Here is a 24,798-nt window from a genome sequence, read left to right as displayed (position 1 = left end):
GAATTTCTCTTTGATGGGGAGATGAATGGAGAACCACTGGAGGTTTTTGAGGAGCAATTCCCACCCTGATTGCCATCTAACAGGTTGAAGTACTTTTTCCAGACATCCCCCTTTAACTCAGTGCTAGGCACATTTATTGTACAAGTGAGATTTATTAAACAGTTACAGTGTGCAAACTGATCAGACATAATCCTTGGCTGATAGGGAGTTCACCGTCTGTAAGGTGGGGAAGGCATATCTGAAAGGAAAGAAATGAAGTTGTAATTTCTCAAATAACACTAACAATAAGGAAGGCAACAGGAAGGACAGACTTGGGTCCTCACTGTTCCAGCAAGGGCTAGATCTAGAAAGTTCTAATCTTCTCAACAATCTAGGATTTGGGAAGAGAAGCTTCTTTCCACCCTCTTCCTGAGGGATGGGCACCATCCCAGCCAGCTGTGGAGTAGGATTGGAGTGGATGAGAAGAATCTCCTTCCATAGACTCCTCATTCTAGATTACAGTGCCCTCATAATGGGGGACCTCCTGGCTGTGACTGCAAAATTCTCTTTGGAGCTCTGCTTCTTTCTCAGTTAAAACTTTTGTTCTGTTCTTCCTACTTGTGGATGTCCTGGCTATCCTGTTGTTGTCCATTCTTCTCATATGCCCTATCCTCCCTATCTCTCAAGCCTGTAATTTTAGCATTATCCTTGTTTACTCACTCCCTTTCAGCCCCACATTTAGTCTCTCTCCCTCTCTCTCTCTCTCACTCTCTCATACACACACACAGTACCCTTGGTTTTTCCTCTACAGCATCTCCAGATACTGCCCCTTTCTCTCCATCCAAACTGCCACTATACTGGTCCAGGCATTTGTCATATCAATCAATCAATCACTTGAACACTACTGTGTGCAGTGCACTGTACTAAGTACTTGGGATGGTACAATATAACATAGTTGGTAGATATGTTCCCTGTCCACAAAGACATGTCTAGATGGGGAGACAGACTTTAATATTAATGAATTATAGATATGTACATAAATGCTGTGGAGTTGACGTAGAGGTGAATAAGTGCAAAGATGAGAAGGAAGGGAGTGGAAGAAGAGGAAATAGGGCTTAGTCGGGGAAGGCCTCTTGGAGGAGCTGTGCTTTCAATAAGGCTTTGAAAGTGGGGAGAGTAATTGCCTATAGGATATTAGGAGGACGGATGTTCCAAGCCAGAGGTAGGACTTATGGATGAGGTGATATCCTTACTTATCTGCTGTATCAGCCTCTTTGCAAACAATCCTTTATCATCTTTCCAGTTCATACTTTACTCTGTTGTCCAGGTCATTTTTCTAAAACATTATTCTCTACACATCTTCCTGATTCTTACAAACTTCCAGTGGTTGCCCATCCTTCTCTGCATAGAGCAGAAACTCCTTACCACTGGCTTCAAGGTACTCAATGGCTGATCTACTCTGTAGTTATTCTTGCTACCCTTCTACTGTACCCCAGTTGCCAAGCTTCTTTTATCTCAAATTAATTTCCTCACTGTGCTCCATTCTCACAAAACCAACTCCATGCTCAAACCCACTCTTCTTCCTGTAAATCCCTCACTCTTCATATTAGCAGACCACTGGTCTCCCTATTTTCAAAGTCCTTTTGAAATCATAACTCTTCCAGAATGCCTTGCCTAATCATTCTATCATCTTTCCACCCTTTTGCCCTTCTTCTGGCTCTTCAGTATTTCATCACCTAAGCACTTGCATTTACTTTCTTGGCTTTCAACTCCATTACTTCCTCCTACCTGCAATTTATTTTCCTGGCTGTCTCCCACATGATATTTTAAACTTTTGAAGGCCCAAGTTGGACCTTACTTTGTCCATTGCAATTTTCTAAGCACTTAGTACTCAGCACACAATAAATGTTCAATAAATAAGTTCCATTGATTAATTAATTGATTGATGTGCTTTCTAGACTGGTATAGGGCTCATAGTCAAAAAGAAGGTGGGAAACCACATATCTTTGTAGTACACTCATTATGTAATGAATTCTGGTGTCCTGTTGTCACTCCAAAGCCACACTAGCTTTCTCAATTACTTCTTTCCCCATTACTTATTCTTTTCAATCAATAGTACTTATTGATCACTTTCTCTCTGCAAAGCACTGTATGACATTCTTGGGAGTCCAATAGAGGGAGTGGACAAGAGCCATACTCTCAAGATACTTACATTCCAGCTGTGCAGACTTCATCAAAATACATTTCTGATAGAGGAGACAGCAGGGTATAAACATTTGTACTTAAATGCTGATGAAATAAGATTAGTATCAAAGTGGTTAGGGGCTATGTATTTAAGTGCACAGGTGACACTGAAGGGAGTAAATAAATTATTAGAGTGTTAACTCCCTCCCACCTCCGTTATAATGTAGATTCCTTGTAGGCAGAGAATATGTTTGTGCTTCTATTATATTTGCCAAGCTTAGTCCAGGGCACAGCAGAAATCTGTGTTTATAGGCACCTGTGTTTATTAAACACCTATACTGTCATTTATTAAGTAACTCCAGTGTCGTCTATGCACTTGGATCTGTACCTTTTGGGTACTTGGTATTTGTCTTACTCTCAGCCTGGCAGCTCTTAGGTACATGTTCATAATTTATATTAATGCATTAATCCCTGTCTCCCCCTCTAGTCTATAAACTTGTTGTGGGCAGGAAACATGTCTACCAACTCAGTTGCTCTGTACTCAGTCAAACAATTAGTACAGTGCTCTGCACACAGTAAATGCTCAATAAACACCATTGACTTACTGACTGATTATACAAAGTTCCATGGTAAGCTTTTGGGTGATTACCGAAAAATTAATTAATTTATCACAAAGGGAACATCATCTAAATGGGAAAGGATAGATTCAGAGAGCAATAAGATTATAGTTAAAAATTCAAAAATTCCAAAATATTTGATTGTGCAGTGATCATGTTGAATGTGCTGCATTTTGTTCTGAAGTTTTCTTACAGTTGGGTAACATAAGTTAGCTGTATTCTTCAGTTAACCTGTCCAGAAGGATTCTCACTGGGATCTTTGCTAGTAGTGATGTAAAATTAGGTCTCTTTTTTCTTTAAGGTGATGATTGAGTTGACAACCTTGAAGTCCTATGGCATTTCTTATATATATAAATGAGCTATCTGTTGTTGTCATAGCTAATATCCGAACAGGTTTGAATATTTTAGGAACTGAAAATAGCAATTGACTTTTTTGCTTTAGCAGTAGACATGTTGAATTGATTTTATATGCCTGTACAACAGCTATTAAGGAAGCAAATGCATGAACTGGACAGTGTCATGTACCAGAAATTACAGCTATGTGGGGTTTTAGTTGGAGAGGCATTTCATTTACTCAAAGCCACTCTCAGGAACTCTTATTTTTAAAGCTGTTCTTTAGCTGAATTATTGATCCTACTTTTTAGATAGATTGAACATGATAAAACAAGAGTATTGATGAAAATGATGTTGGTTGTTTCTGTGAACAATTGTGGATTTATCAGATGTCTACTACTGCAATACTTGAACAAAGATAGCCTCTCATTTGTCTGAATAAAGACTCTATCCTCCAGGAATGTCAAAAAGAATGAAGGCATATCATGACATTTATTCTGCTTGCAATGGAATCTCACCACAGCCTATTTATTGACTATCAGGGCACACTTCACCATATTTAAAGTAAAAGCTCAACAGTGTGACTGAACAAGTAGCAACAGGAAAACAGAATCAGAAGACAGGTCAGGCTGGCACCCAGCAATCAGAAATGCAGTGATTTCTTGGAGCTGAGGTTTTTAGAAGATAATGATACTAAGGGGACAAAACAGGGTTAGGTGATGTACTAAGGGGCAATCTTCCTAAGAAATCCAGTATAGCCTAATTGGTAGAGATCGGGGGAGTCAGAGGCCCTGGATGCTAATCCCTGTTTTGTCCCTTGTCTTCTGTGTGACCTTGGACAAGTCACTTAACTTCTCTGTGCCTCACTTCCCTCATCTACAAAATGGGGGATTCAATCCCTGTTCAACCTCTGACAGGGACCTGATCAGGTGGGACCTGATTATTTTGTATCTTGACACATATTAAGCATGTAACAATTACCACAATTACTGTTTCTTTCAATATTGTCTGCCCTAACATGCACTTTGTCAGAAGAACATTTCCTGATTCCCCAACAGCAGTGTATCGAAAACATGGAGCGAAAATATACATTATGGGAGAACTGATAGAAGAACTACTTTCTTGGAATGAATGCTGTTTCTCTTTGAAATAAAAAGACAATGGAGGTTTAGGGTAAAGGGTGCCTAATGTAATTTTAATAATTATTGATAATCAAAAGTGTCATATGTTTGCAGTCACCCATTATGCTACATTTGATGAAAAATATCTATCTTTTTTACCTTGTATGTCATTTTTATATTGGTATACTGGAAATCACTCATTCTAAATGAAATATAAAACTAAATTGGGAACTCATTTGGAACCATTTTAAAGCTAGCCCTGTTGATTGATGTTGGACCTATTTTCAACACAACTTCTTTCTTCATTTAGCTTCATGCTGCACTATGAAAAATAATTATTTAATTTTGCTGTCTTAAGCTGAACTGAGAGAGAAAGAGTTAATACTGCCACCTACTAGTATCAGACACTGAAAAAGATCGTGTGTATATGCAGAGTTAGTGGTACTCCATTCTGCACTGCACGAAATATTGCACAAAGTCGAAAGTTTCATTTCCAATTTAGATACACATTATTTGGTGCTAGCAGGACATGCTTAATTCTTATTCCAGAATTTATGGTTTGTTGTTCTGGTGATTATTATCAAAGCAATCTCGTGAAACTCATCTGTGCTTCATCAAGAGATTTGCACTTTATCAGTCTCCCTGGCATCTACAACTGATATATGGCTATGCTTTGAAATCAGCAGATCTGAAATGGTCTTTGTTTATAAGTATCCAAAACTTACTTTCCCTGGGTGGACATGTCAGTGAGATGGTTCAGTGAGAGCCTGGTGAAAGTTAACAGTCTCTCTGAGACTCTGCACTTGGATATTTATGTGGAATGCATATTGTGCTTTGGAAGCTATGAAATAGTCTTGAGCCAAACCAGATGCAAAGGTTTATGAGCAACACCTTTAGTCAGTTAGACAGTCAATTATATTTATTGAGTATTTACATTGTGCAGAGCACTGTACTCAGCAATTGGGAGAGTACAGTATAACAGTAATCAGGCACATTCCCTGCCCACAACTAGCTTGCAGTCTATAGGAGGAGACAGACATTAATATAAATAAATCCATTACAGATATGTACATAAGTGCTGTGGGACTAGGAGGGGCAAATGAATAAAGGGATCAAGTCAGGGAAACACAGAGGGAATGGGAAAAGAGGAAAGGAGAGCTTAGTCAAGGGAAGAGAGGTACCTTTAGGGGTTTCTAGGCGGTGATAAAAAATAAAAAATGATATATTTTTAAAATTTCCTGCAAAGAACGATGTAACTGTGAGATCCCCTTAAAATGTAACCCTAGTAAGGGGATTCATTTTTGGAAATTTTATAAATACATACTCATTTTTCTGAAGGAGTAGGAGGAAGAAGAGAAGTGTATATAGCAGAGGTCTGATAATTTCATACCATAAGATGTGCCATTAAAGTTACAAAATTCTTCCAACAGAAGCTTCCTCCAACCTCTTCCTGCTCCAAGATAACCATGGGAGTTTAGATGGCTTGTAAAGCAGTGGATAAATTTGATAGGTTCTGAGGTATCTAAACTGGTTGGAATGAAGGTTCAGGAAATGGAACAAGCACGGAAATTTGAAAAACAGATTTAAGAATTAATGGGGTGCAAGATAAAATTGTCAAATTTCAAAATGACTCTAGTTAATGTCTTTGTCAATCCTGCACAAAACTTATGGTGTTTAAAAGATGCTGAAGAGAGCAAATCTCTTTAAGTTAATGCACATGGTATATAATTTATTTATCCTATGTTTATTACACAATATCACTGTTTATTTTCATCAAGTAATATTTTTGAAAATTGAAGAAAAATATCCATGCTACTATAATTCACAATCTAATTGTCAGCATAAAATATAATATCCTGTTGCTTTATTAAAGATACCCACCCCATCTTTTTTGCCTCCTCCCTCCCTCTTCTCTTTGTCAGTCTCTGCCTTGCACACACATTATTTCTCATTGGTCATTCTGCCATTCTAGAGACAGTCGAGGAATTCAAGACCATGGGGTAGAGCAGTGGTACAGAGCATAGAAATAACCTTCTTTATGAAAAATATAGGATCTTTAGGCCAAGGTTGCATGGGTGATTACAGTGAATATAGATACCATCACCTAGGACCTACAGAATTCCTAATCATCTGAGGCATTAAACCGTCCATTTCCTTCAATAATGACTAGTCACTGGTACTTTTAAATTTCAGTGTCTGCTCCACTTTCCACCTCTGACTTCAAGTTTGTGGAATCATCTTTCTGGAAAGAAGCTGGGTCCCCAGGGTGGAGTTTAGCACTGGGGAGAGGTCTTTTTCCTTGTAATCTTCTGTCGTTTGACTTCTAATCTTTCTACTGATCTCATAGCCAAGAATGGGAATTTCTACTATTGGAGTTGTAAAGTTTTTGCTTTGGTTCAGATCTGCAACTCACCAGTTTATTGTTCTGCCTTGCTTTTTTGCTTATTAATTTAGAGAGCAGCAATTTTCCCAGAAGAGAAGCCCAAAATGATCTCTTCAATTGCTTTTATACTAGATATCACTGAAAAATGTTAGAACAAGTTTTCTCATAGAGAAAAAAAGAAATCTGAGAAAACATTAACAAGGTGACTTCCCATGTTATTAAAGAGCCTAGAGATTGGGATTGGAGTTAGTAAACCGAGAAAATCAGCAACAACAAAAGGACAATTTATATGTTGTCTAAGGTAGCAAAAATTATCTTTATGTTCTTATTCAAGACAATTTGTTCCTGGACCATTGTCAGCTAAAATTGCGGGCAAGTTGTGCAAACGGCATGATGTTGCACAACATATTTTGGTGTTTTTAGCAAAAGTCCAATATGGCTCTGCATATGTTTCACAATAAACCATTAAAATTGCTACAGCAACTCCCACAGGACTCCACAAATTGGACATCTAATGCTTTTAAGCTAATTGCATGCTTAGAGGGTAACAAGCCGACTTGTTAGGAATGAAGAGCAGGGTGTTATGCAGCTAAGTCTATTGAATGCCATATTGAATTTCTTCTAACACTGTATCAGCAATATTGCAGCACCTCCAAGAAATGAAAAATGTGGTCACTAATCACTATTCCACTTAGTCTTAAGTGATGTACTCGTACATCATATGTAATATCACAGCTGCTTTGAAATGTTATTCTTGAAGTCTTAAAGTATTATTTTCACTAGATTTGGAGAGGGAAATTGCTAAATGATAAGGGATAATTTGATCTTATTGCTTCTGTCATTTTTCTGGGGTTTCTTTCAGACTGGAAAGAAAGAAAAGAGTAATGCTCTGAATGCAGCGATCGATAACATGTGTAAGAAGGCGAGAGACCTTCGCCGACAGGTAAGAAAAAGTTTGACAGATTGAATACGTCTCTTTTGGCCTTAAAATTTTATTTTCTATTTCTAATATTGCATCTCTTTTTTTTCAACATGAGATAAACTTTCTCAGTCCCATTTCCTTAAACATCAAGTAGATGTCTTGCTATAATATAATATAAAAATTGAACAAACAATGCCACCGTAATGTTTAAGGAGGTGACTTCCCCTCTAAAGATCTAATTGCCATTCAGGTGTTTCTAGAGCCAACCAGCTACATGCCTCTTAACCCAGCTGCCATCTCTTTACAATTCCCTTTGGGATGTCCCTATCCTTTCATTTGGGAAATTTTCCACTCTCATATATGAGAGAATCATCTGGCTAGAAGTCATTTGATTCTTTCCTCTGCCTCCAGGCAGTCCCGACTATACTATCCTCCATCTGAACAAGATTGTTCCCTCTCCTCTTTTGAAAGATCTCCCTTTATAAATAACCCCATTTTCACACATCCAGTAAATGCTTTCTTCTGCTGAATATAAAGCTTAGCCCCCTATATCAAAATCGTAATACTTTGGAACTGGAAGGGAACTCAAGACATTATCTTCTCCAGATCCATGTCTTCAGCAGGAAAGGGACTAAACCATTCAGGCAGGTGGTTGCCTGCTCTTTTATTAAACATCCCCAAAGATCCCGACCATATAGCCTTCTCTAGTAGCTCCAATTTTCAACTTAGCAGGGAAAAAAGATATTTCTTATGGTAATCACTCCTGCTTTAATTTAAACTCATGGAAAGCCAATTTTTTATCACACTCTGGAAAACTAGTAGCATATCACCCTTTCACCTTTTCCTTCGCAGCAAACAATCCAAATTCATTTAACCTCTCCTCACAGGACCTATTTTCCAAGCTCTTAATTAATTTTGTTGCTCTTCTCTGGGCTTCCAGTTTCTCCAAATCCTTTTTAAAATGCAGAACCAAACTGAACACAATGGTCTAATAACTGATGAGGGACCAATGATAAGTAGTATGGAAGTTTTGCTAAGAGCCCTTGTTTCTCCTATTAATCCATCCTAGCAGGGTGAATTTTTAATCATGGCAGACCACATGAGCTTGTGAATGACTCTGACTTTTTCTGCTATACATGCTACATTTGTGATGCCTCTAGAGGACTTTTTCTCCAAGTCTTTGAGGTCTTGAGGTGCTGTAGTTCCAGATTAATGGAAAGAAAAAAAAGTGGTAAGAAAACATGGAAATATATTTATACTTTGCCTTTGAAGTATTTATTAAAATTTGAATATATATATTCCCAGTGCAGATATGTTTGCAAAACCAGTTTCTTCAAACCTCAAGACAAAGTTACCAGTACTTTTTACCTATAAATCATTATCTTCCCAGAAGCATTTATGCTCTTGATGTGCCTTCAGGCTTTGATCCCTCAATCATAGTCCTTCAACCTAAGATATTGCAGAAGGAAAAGGCAGGGAAGCCCTCAAAGGTATGGGGTATTGAACCTTTCACCATTCTCATCTGCATATGGTCTTTCTCCTCCCAGTAACCACCTCCTATTTACTACACAGTTATTACTTCCTTGTTCTCTCATCATCTACTATCATGGGTGACTATGCTTAGCATAGTTGAAGCATTATCTCCAAATAGTCCTGTCTTATGCTATCTAGTCATCTCTGACCCAGAGCGAGACCATGGACAAATCTCTCCCAGAACACATTCTGGAAGTGTATCCATAGAGATTTCTTGGTAAAAATGCAGAAGTGGTTTACCATTGCCTTCTCCAGAGAGTGGGATGTGCTCAAGGTAGCAATGAGTCACTGGGTTCTCTGGATCTACTCTGGTTCCATTTCTACTTTACTTCAAGGGCTCTGTGGCTGTCAGTGCTCTAGGGGTGTCCCAGACACCTTCATTCTTTCATTAATTCAGTCACTCAATTGTATTTATTGAGCATTTCCTGCATGCAAAGCACTGTACTAAGCACTTGGGAGAGTACAATATAACAATAAACAGAAACATTCCATTCCCACGAGCTTCCTACAACTCCTCTGTGTAGCAGTCATTCTAATGTCCTAGTCACTCCACAAAAGGCATGGGTCAGGGAGAATTCTAAAGGCTGCTCAGATCAGTCATTGATGTCCTGAGGGTCCACAGTCGGGTTATAACATTCAAACCCACAATATAATAATTCTGCAGAATTATTAACCTCAAGCCCCTGCAGAATGAATCCTCAAAAAAGGTCTCAGTGGAAAAGTGGGTTCTCTTCTAGTAGCAGTGAGAATAGTATGTATGAAGTGCCTACTGTTTGCTTAGTGCTGGGAAAGAATACATGGATGAGAATTTGATAGGGTCCCTGGCCTCTAAGGGGCTCACAGTCTAAGAATAAAGGAAGAAAAGCAACTGGCAAAGTAAAACTTACTCACCATAATAGATATTAACAAAGACAAATGAAAAAATAACATGAAATAAAAGCCTTAACATGCTATTCTTAGGAGAGTAGAGTTCAGGGCTTCTTGTGGCTCAGTCTGAGAGTCACAGCAGCAGCCACAGTAACTGTCACAGCTAGAACCTTCCAAACAGTCTTCATGTTGTGGAGGCAGCAGGCTACTTTTGTTGATGAATTGTACTTTCCAAGTGTTTAGTACAGTGCTCTGCACATAGTAAGCACTCAATAAATACAATTGAATGAGTGAATGAATGAATAATAAAATGAGAAAAGATTAGAAAATAAATATTAGTGTCAAACTTTTCCAGGTAACATTTTAAGCTCCTGAGGTTCAAGGCTATCAGGGTCAGGCCAAGGATTTGACAAACGGAAGTCAAGACACTGAGCATTTCTTCTATGCCTGAAAGACTTGCTTGGGGGAAAAAGACAGGGTAAGGGTGTTTAGTCTTAAATACCCCTCAAGTTGTATTAATAGCCAGATTTACCTACTTTATCTTCCTTTTTACCTTAGGTATAATTTAAGTAAAGAGAAATAAATTATTACATGAACATACTTTCTGGCTGGGTGTCAAGGAGACCAAGCAGGAGCTTATGTCACAGTCAGCAGGAAGCACCAAATGTCCCATTTCTTTTCCCTCTGCCATCAGAAGAACTTGGCCCCACACCCTGGGGAAGATTGGAGTTTTTACACTAAGGGTGGAAGTGCCTTGTGTTTTTAAATTTGCTTCTGGAAAAGTATCAGATGGAAGCATATTTTTAATATAATTCTAGTCTATGCTGAATTAATTCTTTCATGGTGTGATAGCTAAGATCGTAAGCTCCTTGAGGCCAGAGATCATGTCTACCAATGTTTTTATATTGTACTAAATGCTTACTACAGTGTGCTGCACATAGAAAGCACTCAATAAATATCACTGATTGATGGATTAAAATGTCATACTCTTGAGTTTTAAATGTGAGATTCTCCACTTCAGTAGAATAAAGCTTGACAGGAAAAAATAAAATGTATTCCCTGCAAGTGGAATAATGGGTTGGTTATGGTTGACATTTAAGAAATACACATATTTACAGTTGACATGCTTGATTTGGGTGATAGCTGATCCATAGCCAAACTGTCAGAAGAGATGAAAAAACATCCATAGAGGAAGAGGTTCAATGGTTTCTTGATGCAGGATGTTATAATCATGTTTGGCAAGTTAGACCATTTTCGAACACAATGAAGAGGATTATGGTGCATGTTTAATTGGAAAATAGTCCTCTTAAGCGACTTTATTCTTATTACTAATACTTTTCCCGTCCTGCTGTTCTATACCAGTGGACTTAATGGTGTGCCATATTGTGGACATTTTCAATCACTGGGCAGAGCTGGTTTAAGGGAAATGGAAAAACACTTCCAAACTTGGCTTTCGGTCTGCTCTTTTCAAGAGTTTAGACAGAGAGCTTATTCTGAATTAACAGTGGCTCTTTCAGTTTGCCTGACAAATGTATTTATTGGGTTAAGTGATCCAAAGGATGTGGTCCCGGAGGCGTAGCATAAGTAGGTGAGGGAGACATTGCTTAACATTGGTGAGGGTGTGGAGGGAGTGAGCTGGGATTGGATGAAGTGATAGAGGGAGTGTCGAAGGATAGTAAAATGTAATGATTCTGGATAAGGAAAGTTGCTCTGTCTGTTTCTCTCTCTCTTATCCCTTCTCCACCCCCCACCACTCTACTCACACCCTTTACTTTTCCATTTCCTTGAACTATATTAACCTTAGGAAGTTAGAGTCCTTACCCTGACTTTACCTCCCTGGATGATGTTCCCTGGACAGCTGATCCCCAGGTACTGAATTGTCTCAGGTGTAATTCCCTCCATAGATAAAAAAAAATAGAATGTAGAATTTATAATATAGAACTTACATTGCAAGCTTCTTGAGGGCAAAGGTTTTGTCCACCAACTCTAGTGATTAGTAAGGTGCTCTGCACATAGTAAGCACTCTGTAAATACCATTGATTGATGAATTGAATTTTATTTTCAAATATGCCTTTTCTCTACTACTGACTAGAATGAATTCTCATAAATTGGGGACCTAGAGTTCAGAGCAAAATTGGAGAATAGGAGAGAGACAAACATTGGACAGACAACAGAGGGATGAAAAATTTTAGCGAGGCTTGAACCTCCACTCACTGGATGAGTCTGTCCAGGTGAGGCATAATTTTAAAGAGATATATCTTACTTCTTTGTCTGAAACTGCATAGAGAAAGTCACATATCATTAAGCATAAACCTAAGTGATTAGGAATATATTATGTAAGCATTTGAAACTTTTCTACCCACTCTTCCTATTCTCCATCCCTCTGTTGTTCTGCTAAAAGCAGCCAGCTAAACAAGGCAGGCTGGCAATAAGGTGAGAAAGAATCAATGCCGTGTTGTCATTTAGGCAAATTTCTGGAACAGTAAGGATGCACTCTTCAAGGCAAAAAAATCACTCTGGTCTTGTCTAATCACAGCAAAAAGTATTTGAGTAAAATTCCACTTATTTAGTCAGTTAACATCCCCTTTCAGTGTCACATGTGGAGAGTTTCCAGTACTCTACCAGTCTCAACTATGGGAGTGAGAGTCAAGAAGAGGCATAATAATCATAATGTTGGTATTTGTTAAGCACTTACTATGTGCCAAGCACTGTTCTAAGCGCTGGGGTAGAAACAGGGGAATCAGGTTGTCCCATGTGGGGCTCACAGTCTTAATCCCCATTTTACAGATTAGGTAACTGAGGCACAGAGAAGTTGAGTGACTTGCCCACAGTCACACAGCTGACAAGTGGCCGATCTGGGATTCGAACTCATGACCTCGGACTCCAAAGCCCGTGCTCTTTCCACTGAGCCAAGCTGCATACCCATTCCATTCCTAGTGAGTGGGAGGCAATCTCTGCTACAAGTCAAAACTCACCTTTGCTGGGCAGCAGTAGCATGGGAGAGAGTTGAGGGTGTTGCTGAATTGTACATTCCAAGCGCTTAAAACAGTGCTCTGCACATAGCGCTCAATAAAACTATTAAATGAATGAATGAATGAAGACTCAAGTTTACTGTGCGGAAGGAGGCAATAGTAAACCACATCCGTAATTTTACCAAGAAAACTCTTTGGATACCCTACCAGAATGATTGCAGATGGAGGTGGGGTGTTTGGGGAGAGATGTATCCATAGTGTTGCTATGAGTTGGAAACACTCAAACAGTATAAAGTAGGACAATTCACTTAACAGGGTCATTAACGTTACAAAGATAGATATGCAAATTCCTTCATACTTTTGGTTCTGAGAAGACACAGTCATAGTGACATGAGTCTTCTTTTGATGGAAGAGTCCTGAGAGCTTCAGTGGGCAGAGAAGAGGGCTGAGAGGAGGGCTGACCAGGTTCATGGCCATGGGGCAGACTTGCCAGGAGCTGCTTGGAGCCAGAGCCACTAAGGAGGCACTTGGGGAGGACAACTGAAAATTCCTGCTCTGCAAATCCATCGCCTAATGATCTTTAGGGTTCAAGCCACGAGAATGTCACACTGATTATGGAGAGGCATTAGCTTTTGGTGTTTCTGCCATTGTCCCAGTACAAATCAAACATGGACATGGGAATAGATCGAGTCTTCAGATTTATACTCTCTCGCCCTCTTCAAGATCCTACTAAAATCACCTCTACTCCAAGAAGTTTTTCTTGATGTATCTCTCATCTCCTCACTCTACTTTACCATCCTAACCCTGTAGACACTCAGCTTCTCACTCCATCACCCCCTCTGACCTCCACATACCTTACCTATGCATCTTTATCTCTGTTGCTTCTCATATGTGTACATTTATTTTAATATCTTTCTCCCCAACTAAACAATAAGCTCTTTGAGGGCAGATACTATTGATTGACTGATTGATTTTTTAATAAATAGTTGTCTTTATTTAGACTATGACAGTACTAGTGGCAAGAACCAATTCAATTGGGTGATGTGGCCAAAAAGACCAATGCAAGGCTACTTCCTACCTTATGTGCATAAAAAGATTGATTGATCACTAATCAATCAATCATTGGCATTTATTGAGTGCTTACTGTGTGCATAAGCACTTTGGAAAGTACCATGAAATAGAGTTAGTAGACATGATTCTGCTCAGAATTCCTTAACTCCCATTCTCTCCTGGATCCCCTCCAATCTGGCTTCCGTCCTCTCCACTCTACTGAGACTGCTCTCTCTAAGGTCACCCATGACCTCCTTCTTGCCAAATCCAATGGCTCCTACTCTATTCTAATCCTCCTTGACCTCTCAGTTGCCTTTGACCCTGTCAACCATCCCCTCCTCCTCCACACCTTATCTTACCTTGGCTTCATGGACTCCATCCTCTCCTGGTTCTCCTCTTATCTTTCTGGCCAGTCATTCTTGGTCTCCTTCGCAGGCTCCTCCTCCCCCTCCCATCCTCTAACTGTTGGAGTTCCTCAAGGGTCAGTTCTTGGTCCTCTTCTGTTCTCCATATACACTCACTCCCTCAGTGAACTCATCCACTCTCACGGCTTCAACTATCATCTCTATGCAGATGACACACAGATCTACATCTCTGCCCCTGTCCTCTTCCCCTCCCTTCAGGCTCGTATCTCCTCCTGCCTCCAGGACATCTCTCCTGCCACCTAAAACTCAACATGACCAAAACTGAGCTCTTCATCTTCCCTCCCAAACCCAGTCCTCTCCCTGACTTCCCTATCACTGTGGATGGTACGACCATCCTTCCCGTCTCTCAGGCCCGCAACCTCGGTGTCATCTTTGACTCGTCTCTCTCGTTCACCCCACACATACTATCCGTTACCAAGACCTGCCGGTCTCACCTTTACAATATCGCCAAGATACACCCTTTCCTCTCCACCCAAACAGCTACCTTACTGCTACAGGCTCTTGTTATATCCCGGCTAGACTACTGTATCAGCCTTCTCTCTGATCTCCCTTCCTCCTCTCTCTCCCCTCTCCAGTCTATTCTTCACTCCGCTGCCCGGCTCATCTTCCTGCAGAAATGCTCTGGGCATGTCACTCCCCTTCTTAAAAATCTCCAGTGGTTGCCTATCAACCTCTGCATGAAACAAAAACTTCTCACTCTAGGCTTCAAGGCTCTCCATCACCTTGCCCCTTCCTACCTCTCCTCCCTTCTCTCTTTCTATTGCCCACCCCAAACACTCCGCTCCTCTGCCACCCACCTCCTCACCGTCCCCTGTTCTCGCCAATCCCGCCGTTGACCCCTGGGCCACATCCTCCCGTGGTCCTGGAATGCCCTCCCTCCTCACCTCAGCTAAACTAATTCTCTTCCCCTCTTCAAAGCCCTACTGAGAGCTCACCTCCTCCAAGAGACCTTCCCAGACTGAGCTCCCCTTTTCCCTCTGCTCCCTCTACCCCCCCTTCACCTCTCCACAGCTAAACCCTCTTCTCCCCCCATCCCTCTGCTCCTCCCCCTCTCCCTTCCCATCCCCTCAGCACTGTACTCGTCTGCTCAACTGTATATATCTTCATTACCCTATTTATTTTGTTAATGAGATGTACATCACCCTGATTCTATTTATTTGCTATGCTTTAATGAGATGTTCTTCCCCTCGATTCTATTTATTGCCATTGTTCTTGTCTGTCTGTCTCCCCCAATTAGACTGTAAGCCCGTCCAAGGGCAGGGATTGTCTCTATCTGTTACTGATTTGTACATTCCAAGCGCTTAGTACAGTGCTCTGCACATAGTAAGCGCTCAATAAATACTATTGAATGAATAAATGAATTCTTGCCCACAAAGAGCTTATAGTCTAAAGGGGAAGGCAAACATTTAAATAGATAAGGGATAGGGGAAATAGAATATAAGTATATTTATACAAGTGCTGTGGGTCCATGTTGAGTAACAACATGATTAAGGGGTACACAGAGAAGTGCAGCGTTGATGGTGATTAGAGGGCAGAAAGGGGACATAAGGGCCTAGTCAGGAAAGGTCTTTTAGAGGAGATGGGTTTCTTTCTTTGAGGACTATCTCTCATTCAGTCCTGCTTGTTGTAACCTGAACTTTGCTAAGCCTCTAATTCTGCCTACCAGGCTGAAATGTCTGTTAAAATGACCTCCCAACAGTTCTGCTACATTGTGTTGTTCGAAACCGTGATTTCTATGGCTTGAAATCATTAATTTGCCGCCCATCTAGCTTTTGTGTGGCCCATTTCAATTCACAAAGAGCAGCTGCTTGGATTTTCTACTGTTATCCATTCTCCTCACATATCCTGCTGTGTTTCTCAGAGCTTTGCTTTGGTGCTGGTGAGCTGACTGCATTCCAGGATCTTGTTGTTGGTAATCTTGTCCTGCCAATTACTGTTGAAAGATGGCCCATAAACTCTAGAAATTGGATGTGTCTTCTCTAGTAATCCCAGCACCATATAGAAGGTTGGATACCATAGCAATCTTATATACTATAATCTTATATACTCAACTAAGTTAGAGTTGATGTTCTGTTTGTTGCCACTAAATTCTGTCTTGTAGCCTGCCAAAAGTCATGCTGACTCTTTTTATTCATTTTCCACCTCTTTGCCTCTCTCTCTGCACTGTTGGATAATGTAATCAATGCCTTGGAAGCTGAATTCATGAAAGCATTATAGCATTAATTTCTGTGTTGCTGAAGAAAATCCAGGTGTAGGTTGAATATCTAGAACTCCTGCTTGCTAACCTTGCTGTTACTTTTAGCTTATGGAATGCTGAGTTTATCAAGACAGTCAAATATGTTTAGCAAAAGTCAGAGCCCTAGTTTGTAAATAGTATCAGCTGTTTTTGTAACTACACAGAGGTCTCACTATTTATCTCTTTAATACTACTAATAATAATTATGGTATTTGTTAAGTGCTTGCTCTGTGCCAGGCACTGTACTAACTGCTGGGGTGGGTACAAGCAAATCAGGTTGGACATAGTCCTTATTCCACAAGGGGCTCATAGTCTCAATCCCCATTTTACAGATGAGGTAACTGAGGCACAGAGAAGCGAAGTGACTTGCCCAACGTCACACAGCAGACTAGTGGCAGAGTTGGGATTAAAACCTATGATTTTCTGACTTCATCTTTCCCATTCTATCCACAAATTCAAACTGTCACTAAATCTTGTCAGTTCTACCTTCACCATATCGTTGATCCAAGCACTTAATGTTGTCGACAACTGGCTCCCATCAGTAACAATACAGGGGTTCCTATAAGAGGACTCCCCCTCTCTACAAAAGAAAAAAGGACCCATCTGTCAGCCCGGTATAATTAACAATCCAAGAATGAAATGACACATCAAGAGGTCTCCAACAATGAGTTTACTGTTTCACCTTTACACTGGTTTAGGAACTATGGGACTCAGGCCCCCAGCGTGAAGATCATTGTCCCCTGGACTCTTTTTATACCCTCTAACACTCCTTGCCGCTCTGTGGATCCCACTCTGAGGGTGGACATCCTCACCTCTGACATTAGTCTGGTTGGTGGAGCATTTCTGAGATGAGTCTGTATGTTTCGGGTTGTCCCCTGGTTGGAAGTCTGTGTAGTTCTTGCAAAAAGGGTCATGTTCAGGTCACCTTCTTGGGCTGATAGTCCCGGGGACATTTTCCTACTCCTTCAATATTGCCAATATCAGTAGTTTTCCTGGGAACGATGGGAAGATCTATCTTGTTGTGACCCTACTGTCCCTTTAATTGCCCTGATCCCATCCTCTTTTTTGTTCTATTTACTATTGTGTGGCTCTCGATACCTGCCTTTTTGTGTTACTACCAGGAACTGCCTGCCCAACCTCATTCTCCTGCTCCTTCTCGTATTCGAGTACTCCTTGAGTATGTGCTCTGCACATAGTAAGCACTCAATAAATACTATTGAATATTCCCCATACATACAGTTTGTCCTGTAAGACCCCTCAACTTCAATGTCTAGTCTCGGTAACACATCCTATCCCGACTACCCTACGAGCCTCCTTGCTGATCTCTCTGCCTTCTGTCTCTCCTCAATCTAGTGCATGAGCTTGGGACTCTAATCCTGCCTCCTCCACTTGTCTGCTGTGTGACCTTGGGCAAGCCATTTCACTTTTCATGCCTAGTTACCTCATCTGTAAAATGGGGATTAAGACTGTGAGACTCACATGGGACTACCTGGTTACCTTGTATCTACCCCAGTGCTTAGAACAGTGATTCACACATAGTGAGCACTTAACAAATCCTACTATTATTATACTTCCTTCTGCTTCTGGATCGTTTTTCTAAAAAAAAATGTTCACTCAGTGTTTCCACACTCCCCTAAAACCACCAGTGGTGGCCCATCTTTTTTTTTTAAAGTGCTCTGTACATAGCAAGGACTCAATAAATACCATTGATTGATTAATTGATCAATTGATAATGGTATTTGTTAAGCACTTACTATGTGTCAAGCACTGTTCTAAGCACTGGGGTAGATACAAGGTAATCAGGTAAGACACAGTATTTGTTTCACATGGGCTCATAGTCTAAGTATTGAATCCCCATTTAAACAGTTGAGGAATAATTGAGACACAGAGAAGTCAAATGCTTTTCACAAGTTCACACAACGAGACAATAGCAGAACCTGTATTAGAACCCAGATCTTCTGAATCCTAAGCTCATCCTCTTTCTACTAGACCACACTGCTCCTTATCAAACATGCTGCTCCTTATTCACCTAGAGATCAGAGAAACTCCTTACCCTCAGCTTTAAAAGCACTTAATAAGATTGTCTCCTCTAATTTTACCTTTCTAATTCACCCTTGCACTTGGGTTTACTCCCTTTATTCACCTCTCCCTCAACTCCATAGCACTTATGCACATATCTGTAATTTATTAATTTTTATTAATGTCTGCAACCCCCTCTAGGTTGTAATGGGTTTACTAACTCTTATGTTGTAATTTCCAGAGTACTTAGGACAATGCTCTGCACGCAGTAAGCTTCAATAAATGATTGATTGATTCCTACTACAACCCAGTTCACTCACTTCTGTACTCTAACACCAAACTATTCACTGTACCTCGATTTTATCTATCTCTCCACTGACCTCTTGTCCATGTCCTCCCTTTGCTTGGAATTCCCTCCTCCTTTATATATGACAGATCAACACTCCCCACCTTCAGACCCTTATTAAAGCGGCCTTCCCTGATTAAGTCCTCATTTCCCCTATTTTCTCTCCATTTTGTGTCACCCTTGCAATTGGATTTGTACCCTTTAATCACTTGCTCTTCGTCCTACCCCCGCCCCACAATGCTTATGTCCAAATTCATAATTTATTTTATTGTCTGTTTCCCCAGGTAGACTGTTAGTTTCTTGTGGGCGGGAAACACCTGCCAACTCTGTTACACTGTGGTCTCCTAGGTTCTTAATACAGTGTTCTGCACACAGTTAGTATTTAATAAATACCATTGATTTCTTGATTGATTGAATTATGGCCAAGGTGGGAGCTGGTCAGTAAGAATACTAAGGTCTTGAAAAATAGCATGGTTTATGGAAAGAGTACAGGCCTGGAAGTCAGAGGACCTGAATTCTAAACCCAACTCTGCCACTGGTCTGCTTTGTGACCTCGGAAAAATTACTTTTTCTGTGCCTCAGTTGCCGCATCTATAAAACGGGGATTCAAAATACCTGTTCTCCCTTCTACTTAGACTATGAACCCAGGGAGGACAAAGGGTGTCTGATCTGATTATCTTGGACCTACCTTAGTGCTTAGTACAGCATGACTTAGTGGATAGACCATGGGCCTGGGAGTCAGAAGGTCATGCCACTTGTCTGCTGTGTGACCCTGGGCAAGTCCCTTTATATCTCTGTGCCTCAGTTACCTCATCTGTAAAATAGGGATTGAGACTGTGATTGCTTGTAACCAGCAGAGTGCTTAGTACAGTGCTTGGTACATAGTAAGTGCTTAACAAATACCATAAATATTATTAATTATTATGATGATTTCAGAAAAACAAGATAAAAGGTCTTTTTTGTAAATATTTCAATATTGCTACTTATCATCTACTGAGGCCTTGCCATGTAAAACGTTCCTAAAAGAAGTGAATTAGAAAGAGACTTGGATCTAAAATTTAGGGACACATGCATTATTCTGACATTTTTAAGACACATTTCAATATTTTGATTTGTTCACATTTTCCTCATAATATTGAACTTTTTTTAACATAATCATGAAGGTTTAGAATTTAGCAAATGTCTGCTGAGCAGAGAAAATGTCTTAGTGTCATTTATAATCTTACATGAAATCTAATTTAAGAGAACTAATTTGTAGCAGAATGTTATACTTGTTCAATAATTTAAGCTGCAAGTACAAGAACAATTAATGCAAATGGAGAAAATTGGACATCAGACTCATTTATTATTCTCCTTGCTCTATTAATCTGTTATCAACTGGCATAATCGGTGATCCCAGTTAGTTTAATTACCATGAAGTCTACAATTTACCTAATCAAAATTTATTGTCACTTCCTCCAACAAGGTAAAAAAAAACATTTTGTAATTTTGCAATCATGAAGATCCATGATGTAGATATGTGGACAAGTGTACCAACCATATTATGCTGAAATTCTGTTGGGTAAAATAAATATTCTAATTTATAATCTGGCTTTCAAGATAAAGTAAAATGAAACAAATGGAAGTATCTCAAAGAAGTATTTTTGGAAGACTTTATTAATTTATCCTTGAGGTGTTTGTATCATATTAAGGTAGAATTTCTGTATGTTCAGTTACTAGCCTAAATATTATATATGACATGAAGATTGGAATAGAAAAACATTTTAATTGGCATGCTCTTGTTTTAGCTTTGGGCAAAATGAAATACAACTAACTGCCTGATGAAAAGTTATCTGGTTTCTTTTTTTTCCAGCTGCGGAAGGCTATTATAGATCATGTTTCAGACTCTTTCCTGGACACAACGATTCCACTTCTAGTTCTCATTGAAGCAGCCAAAAATGGAAGGGAAAAGGAAATAAAGGAATATGCTGCCCTATTTCGGGAGCATACCAGTCGACTGGTGGAGGTAAGCTCCCGGGAGTTGGGTGGAATGAGGTAACAAGGCAAGAAAAGGTGCTATCCAGACTCCTTCCTTGCCCTCTGGAATTTCTGCAGAGGAATATACTTCACTAGGAAAGTATCACCAAATGATTTTAGAAATTTAAAAAATTACTGAAACTATTTTATTTTAAAATTCAGAATGATGGTTTTTCTCTAGTTTCTTAAATGTAGTTTTTTATTTAAATGTTATCAGTTCTCAAATGCATGCATCTAATTTGACTTTTATTGAGATATTCAAATTGGAACTCAGCCACTGGTGTCTCTCTGAGGGATTAGAGTATATGAAACTATTGATATTTTCACTTATTCTATGTGACTAGAAGAAAAACTGAAGGTTTTCATTTCCCTAGGAAAATCGTATGATTGATAAGGATATTTTAGAATTCCTTATTGTTTGACACCACAGTTTCTGCTTCACAGGAGTTAGATTGGGTCCATTTAACTACAATAACACTGAACTAGGCCTAAATTTAATAGTCCTATATGCAGAGCAATCCAAGTATGGTGGAGGATTACATCCCCTGCTGGGATCCAGATAGTAGCTTCTGTGTAGCTGTGTGAGAAGCAGCGTGACCTAGTGGAAAGAGCCTGAGAATCAGAGGACCTGAGTTCTAATGCCAGCATTACCTTTGGTCGGTTATGATGACGACGATGATGATGGTATTTAAGTGCTTACTATGTGTCAAGCACTGCTCTAAACACGGGGTAGATACAAACTAATCATGTTGGACACCGTCCTTGACCCACAAAGGGCTTACAGTCTCAATACCTGTTTTACAGATGAGGTAACTGAGGCACAGGGAAGTGAAGCGACTTGCCCAAAGTCCCACAGCAGACAAGCGGCGACAAGTGGTCAATCCACTTGGCCACACTTGTGTGTGACCTGTGTGACTTCTCTGTAACCCTGTTTCCTCATCTGTAAAATGGGAATTAAATACCTGTTGTGTGTGACCTGTGTGACTTCTCTGTAACCCAGTTTCCTCATCTGTAAAATGGGAATTAAATACCTGTTCTCCCACCTATTTAGACTATGAGCCTTATGTAGGACAGGGACTGTGACCAACATGATAATCTTTTATCTACCTGAGCACTATGTTGGCACATAGTAAATTCTTAACGAATGCTATTACTATTATTATTATAAGCCTCAGTAATCGTTGCCAAGCCATATCACCTCCCCCGCAACACGCACCAAAAAATGAGCAAGGTTTAATATTACAAATTTGAAAACATAACATAGGAGCTAACACTGCAGAGGTTTACAGAATATGCAAAGCTCCTGGGGCTTAAAACTGGAAATGCATAGCTTGAGCTTCTTAGAAGCCAATCTACCAATGCTAACCTAAAATGTTGCTTGGGAAACTTGGCTATAAAAGGTTTTGACTAAAATAATCCCAGATTACCTTACCCTGGCTCCCTTTTACCCCCAGGTTTAGTTTAAGCAGAGAGATCACCTGAAAATACTTCTGACTGGGACCCAAGGACACACAAAGTTAAATTCAGTATAGTACAGGAAGCTTAGCTAAATTTCTGCAGGGCCTTTCTCTGAGGAAACTGCCCCCAGACTGGGTGTCCTGCCCCAAGAAGGGGTGGAGCTCTTCCACTTTTGGCAGAGAAATCAATCTCTCAGTCTGTCTAAATGGCTTTTGGGAAATGTAGATGAAACCAGCCCCTTGGCACTATGGGATTTCTAGTTTGGGTTTCTCTCTCTGGGATTCTTCTGCTAGACCTGTTTGAAAGGATACCGCTTCAGCTCTGATCCCCTTATCTAACATTTACACATCGCTTTTTAATGTCCTGACAAAAGAAGCCAAAAAATGAAAACAATTTTCAGGGAGAACTTAATGGTCTATATTTGAGAGAAACATTCACCTGAAGAAAAGAAATAAAGAAAATTTTCATTATTCTGTTTCTAATGAAGGGAAGTAATATTTAGGAACTCAGACAAGCTATATCGTTTTCATTGGATGCTAGAAATTTCCATAATACTAGTGTCTCCCAACCCTCATCAAGGAAAAAATTCAGAAAGTCTTAGATTCAAGTGGTGAATACTTTTAACATATCCAGCTTTTGATACCTTACATGTGTTTTTTAGGGAAAAGTGAGGGAACATGTTAAAGTAGGACTCCGATGAAATAAATGTCGTCTTTAGGGAATTCTTGTCTCAAATTTGCAATTATAGAAATGTTGTAAGTAGAGTTAATATATGAAACTTTACCTATGTCTATAAAAGAAACTAGCAGAAATAACCACCCTCTTCAAATCATTGCCTTTTTCAAACTCCTGCCCATGCCAAATCAGGGTTCCTGCCAGTTTTCCTGCTTCTGCAATAGTACCTTCCCTGAAGAGCCAGAGACAGAGTACAATAGAGCTAAAAGAAATGTTTCCTGCCCCCAAGGAACTTAAAGTATAGTTAGGGAGACAGACCCTGAAATAAATTACAGGTAGGGAAAAGCAACAGTTAAAAGATACATTTATAGTTCTATGAGGTGGTGAATACCCAAGTTCTTAGGTGTTGTGCAAGGGTTGAAATGGCAGTCCTGTCCTTGTCTTATGCTACCGAGTCATCTCCGACCCATAGCGATGCCATGGATGCATCTCTCCCAGAATGCCCCACCTCCCTCTGCATTTGCTCTGGTAGTGTATCCATAGTTTTCTTGGTAAAAATCCATAAGTGGTTTATCATTGCCTCCTTCCACGCAGTAAACTTGAGTCTCCACCCTCGACTCTCTTCCATGCCGCTGCTGCCCAGCGCAGGTGAGTTTTGACTTGTAGCAGATTGCCTTACACCTGCTAGCCACTGCCCGAGGTAGGAATTGAATGGATATGTGGCTGCTGACTCTCCCTCCCCTAGTCGAGACTGGTAGAGTACTGGAAACTCTCCAGATGTGACCCTGAGAGGGATGAAATGGCAGTAGAGGAGGAAAAAAGGGTGGGGAGATGAGAGGTTAATCAGGGGAAGCCTCTTGAGAAGATGTGGTTTCAGAAGGACTTTGAGATGGGGAGAGCAGTGGTCTAGTAGGTATGAATGAGCAGGGAGTTCTAGGCAGGATGGAGGGTGTGAGCAAGATACTGGTGGGGAGAGAGATGAGACTGAGGCACAGGTAGACTTAAGAATAGTGATGGGTGCGAACTGGGTTGTAGTGGGAGGGGAGTGGAGATAAGTAAGTTAGATTGCTGATTGAGTGCCTTAAAACCAAAGGTCATGGGTTTCTGCTTGATGTGGAGAGGAATGAGTAACCATTTGAGGAGTGGGGAGATAAGTGCAAAACAATGTTTTAGAAAAATAATATGAGCAGGAGAGAGAAATATGAAGTGGAGAGGGGAGAGGCTAGAGGCAGTGAAGTCAGCAAGGAGGCTGAGTCAAGAGGGTATATGACAAGTGTTTGGATCTCTAGAGTGGAAATTTGGGTGGAAATAAAGAGAAAATTCTGGAAAAGTTGTGAAGAATTAGTAGGATTTGGCAACTTACTTAATATGAAGATCGAAAGAGAGAGAGATGTCAAGGGTAATACCAAAGTTGTGAGCTTGAAGACAAAATGTTTAAAACAGTAGAGAAGTTAACAGAGGAGGGGGATTTGAGAGGTAAGATGCGGTACCTCATATCCAATAAACATTCAGCGAGTTCTATTTTCCTAGAAGCCTATATTATGATGTCAATCCTGGTGACCTGAAAATTTACTGTTGCTCTCCAAGCTACCTAACCTGGGAAATATTTCACCTGGACGTGAATGATGTTGAAGAGCTTGATTTGATGAGAGTACAATTTTA

At 40.1% G+C, this 24,798-nt stretch overlaps 1 protein-coding gene across 1 annotated transcript in view; it reads left to right on the top strand.

Moving 5' to 3' along the window:
* The window catches only part of CTNNA3 (catenin alpha 3), a 1,377,490-nt gene that overhangs the window by 686,500 nt on the left and 666,192 nt on the right, over window positions 1–24,798 (top strand). The window contains 2 exon segments of the mRNA XM_039911548.1: window positions 7,480–7,560; window positions 20,840–20,992. Of these exon segments, the coding sequence (XP_039767482.1) occupies window positions 7,480–7,560; window positions 20,840–20,992 (234 nt within the window).

The sequence above is a fragment of the Ornithorhynchus anatinus genome, chromosome 3 (assembly GCF_004115215.2).
Source record: "Ornithorhynchus anatinus isolate Pmale09 chromosome 3, mOrnAna1.pri.v4, whole genome shotgun sequence".
Classification (NCBI taxonomy): Eukaryota; Metazoa; Chordata; class Mammalia; order Monotremata; family Ornithorhynchidae; genus Ornithorhynchus; species Ornithorhynchus anatinus.
The sequence above is the reverse complement of the archived record's forward strand: the minus strand, read 5'-3'. Positions and strand labels throughout refer to the sequence as shown.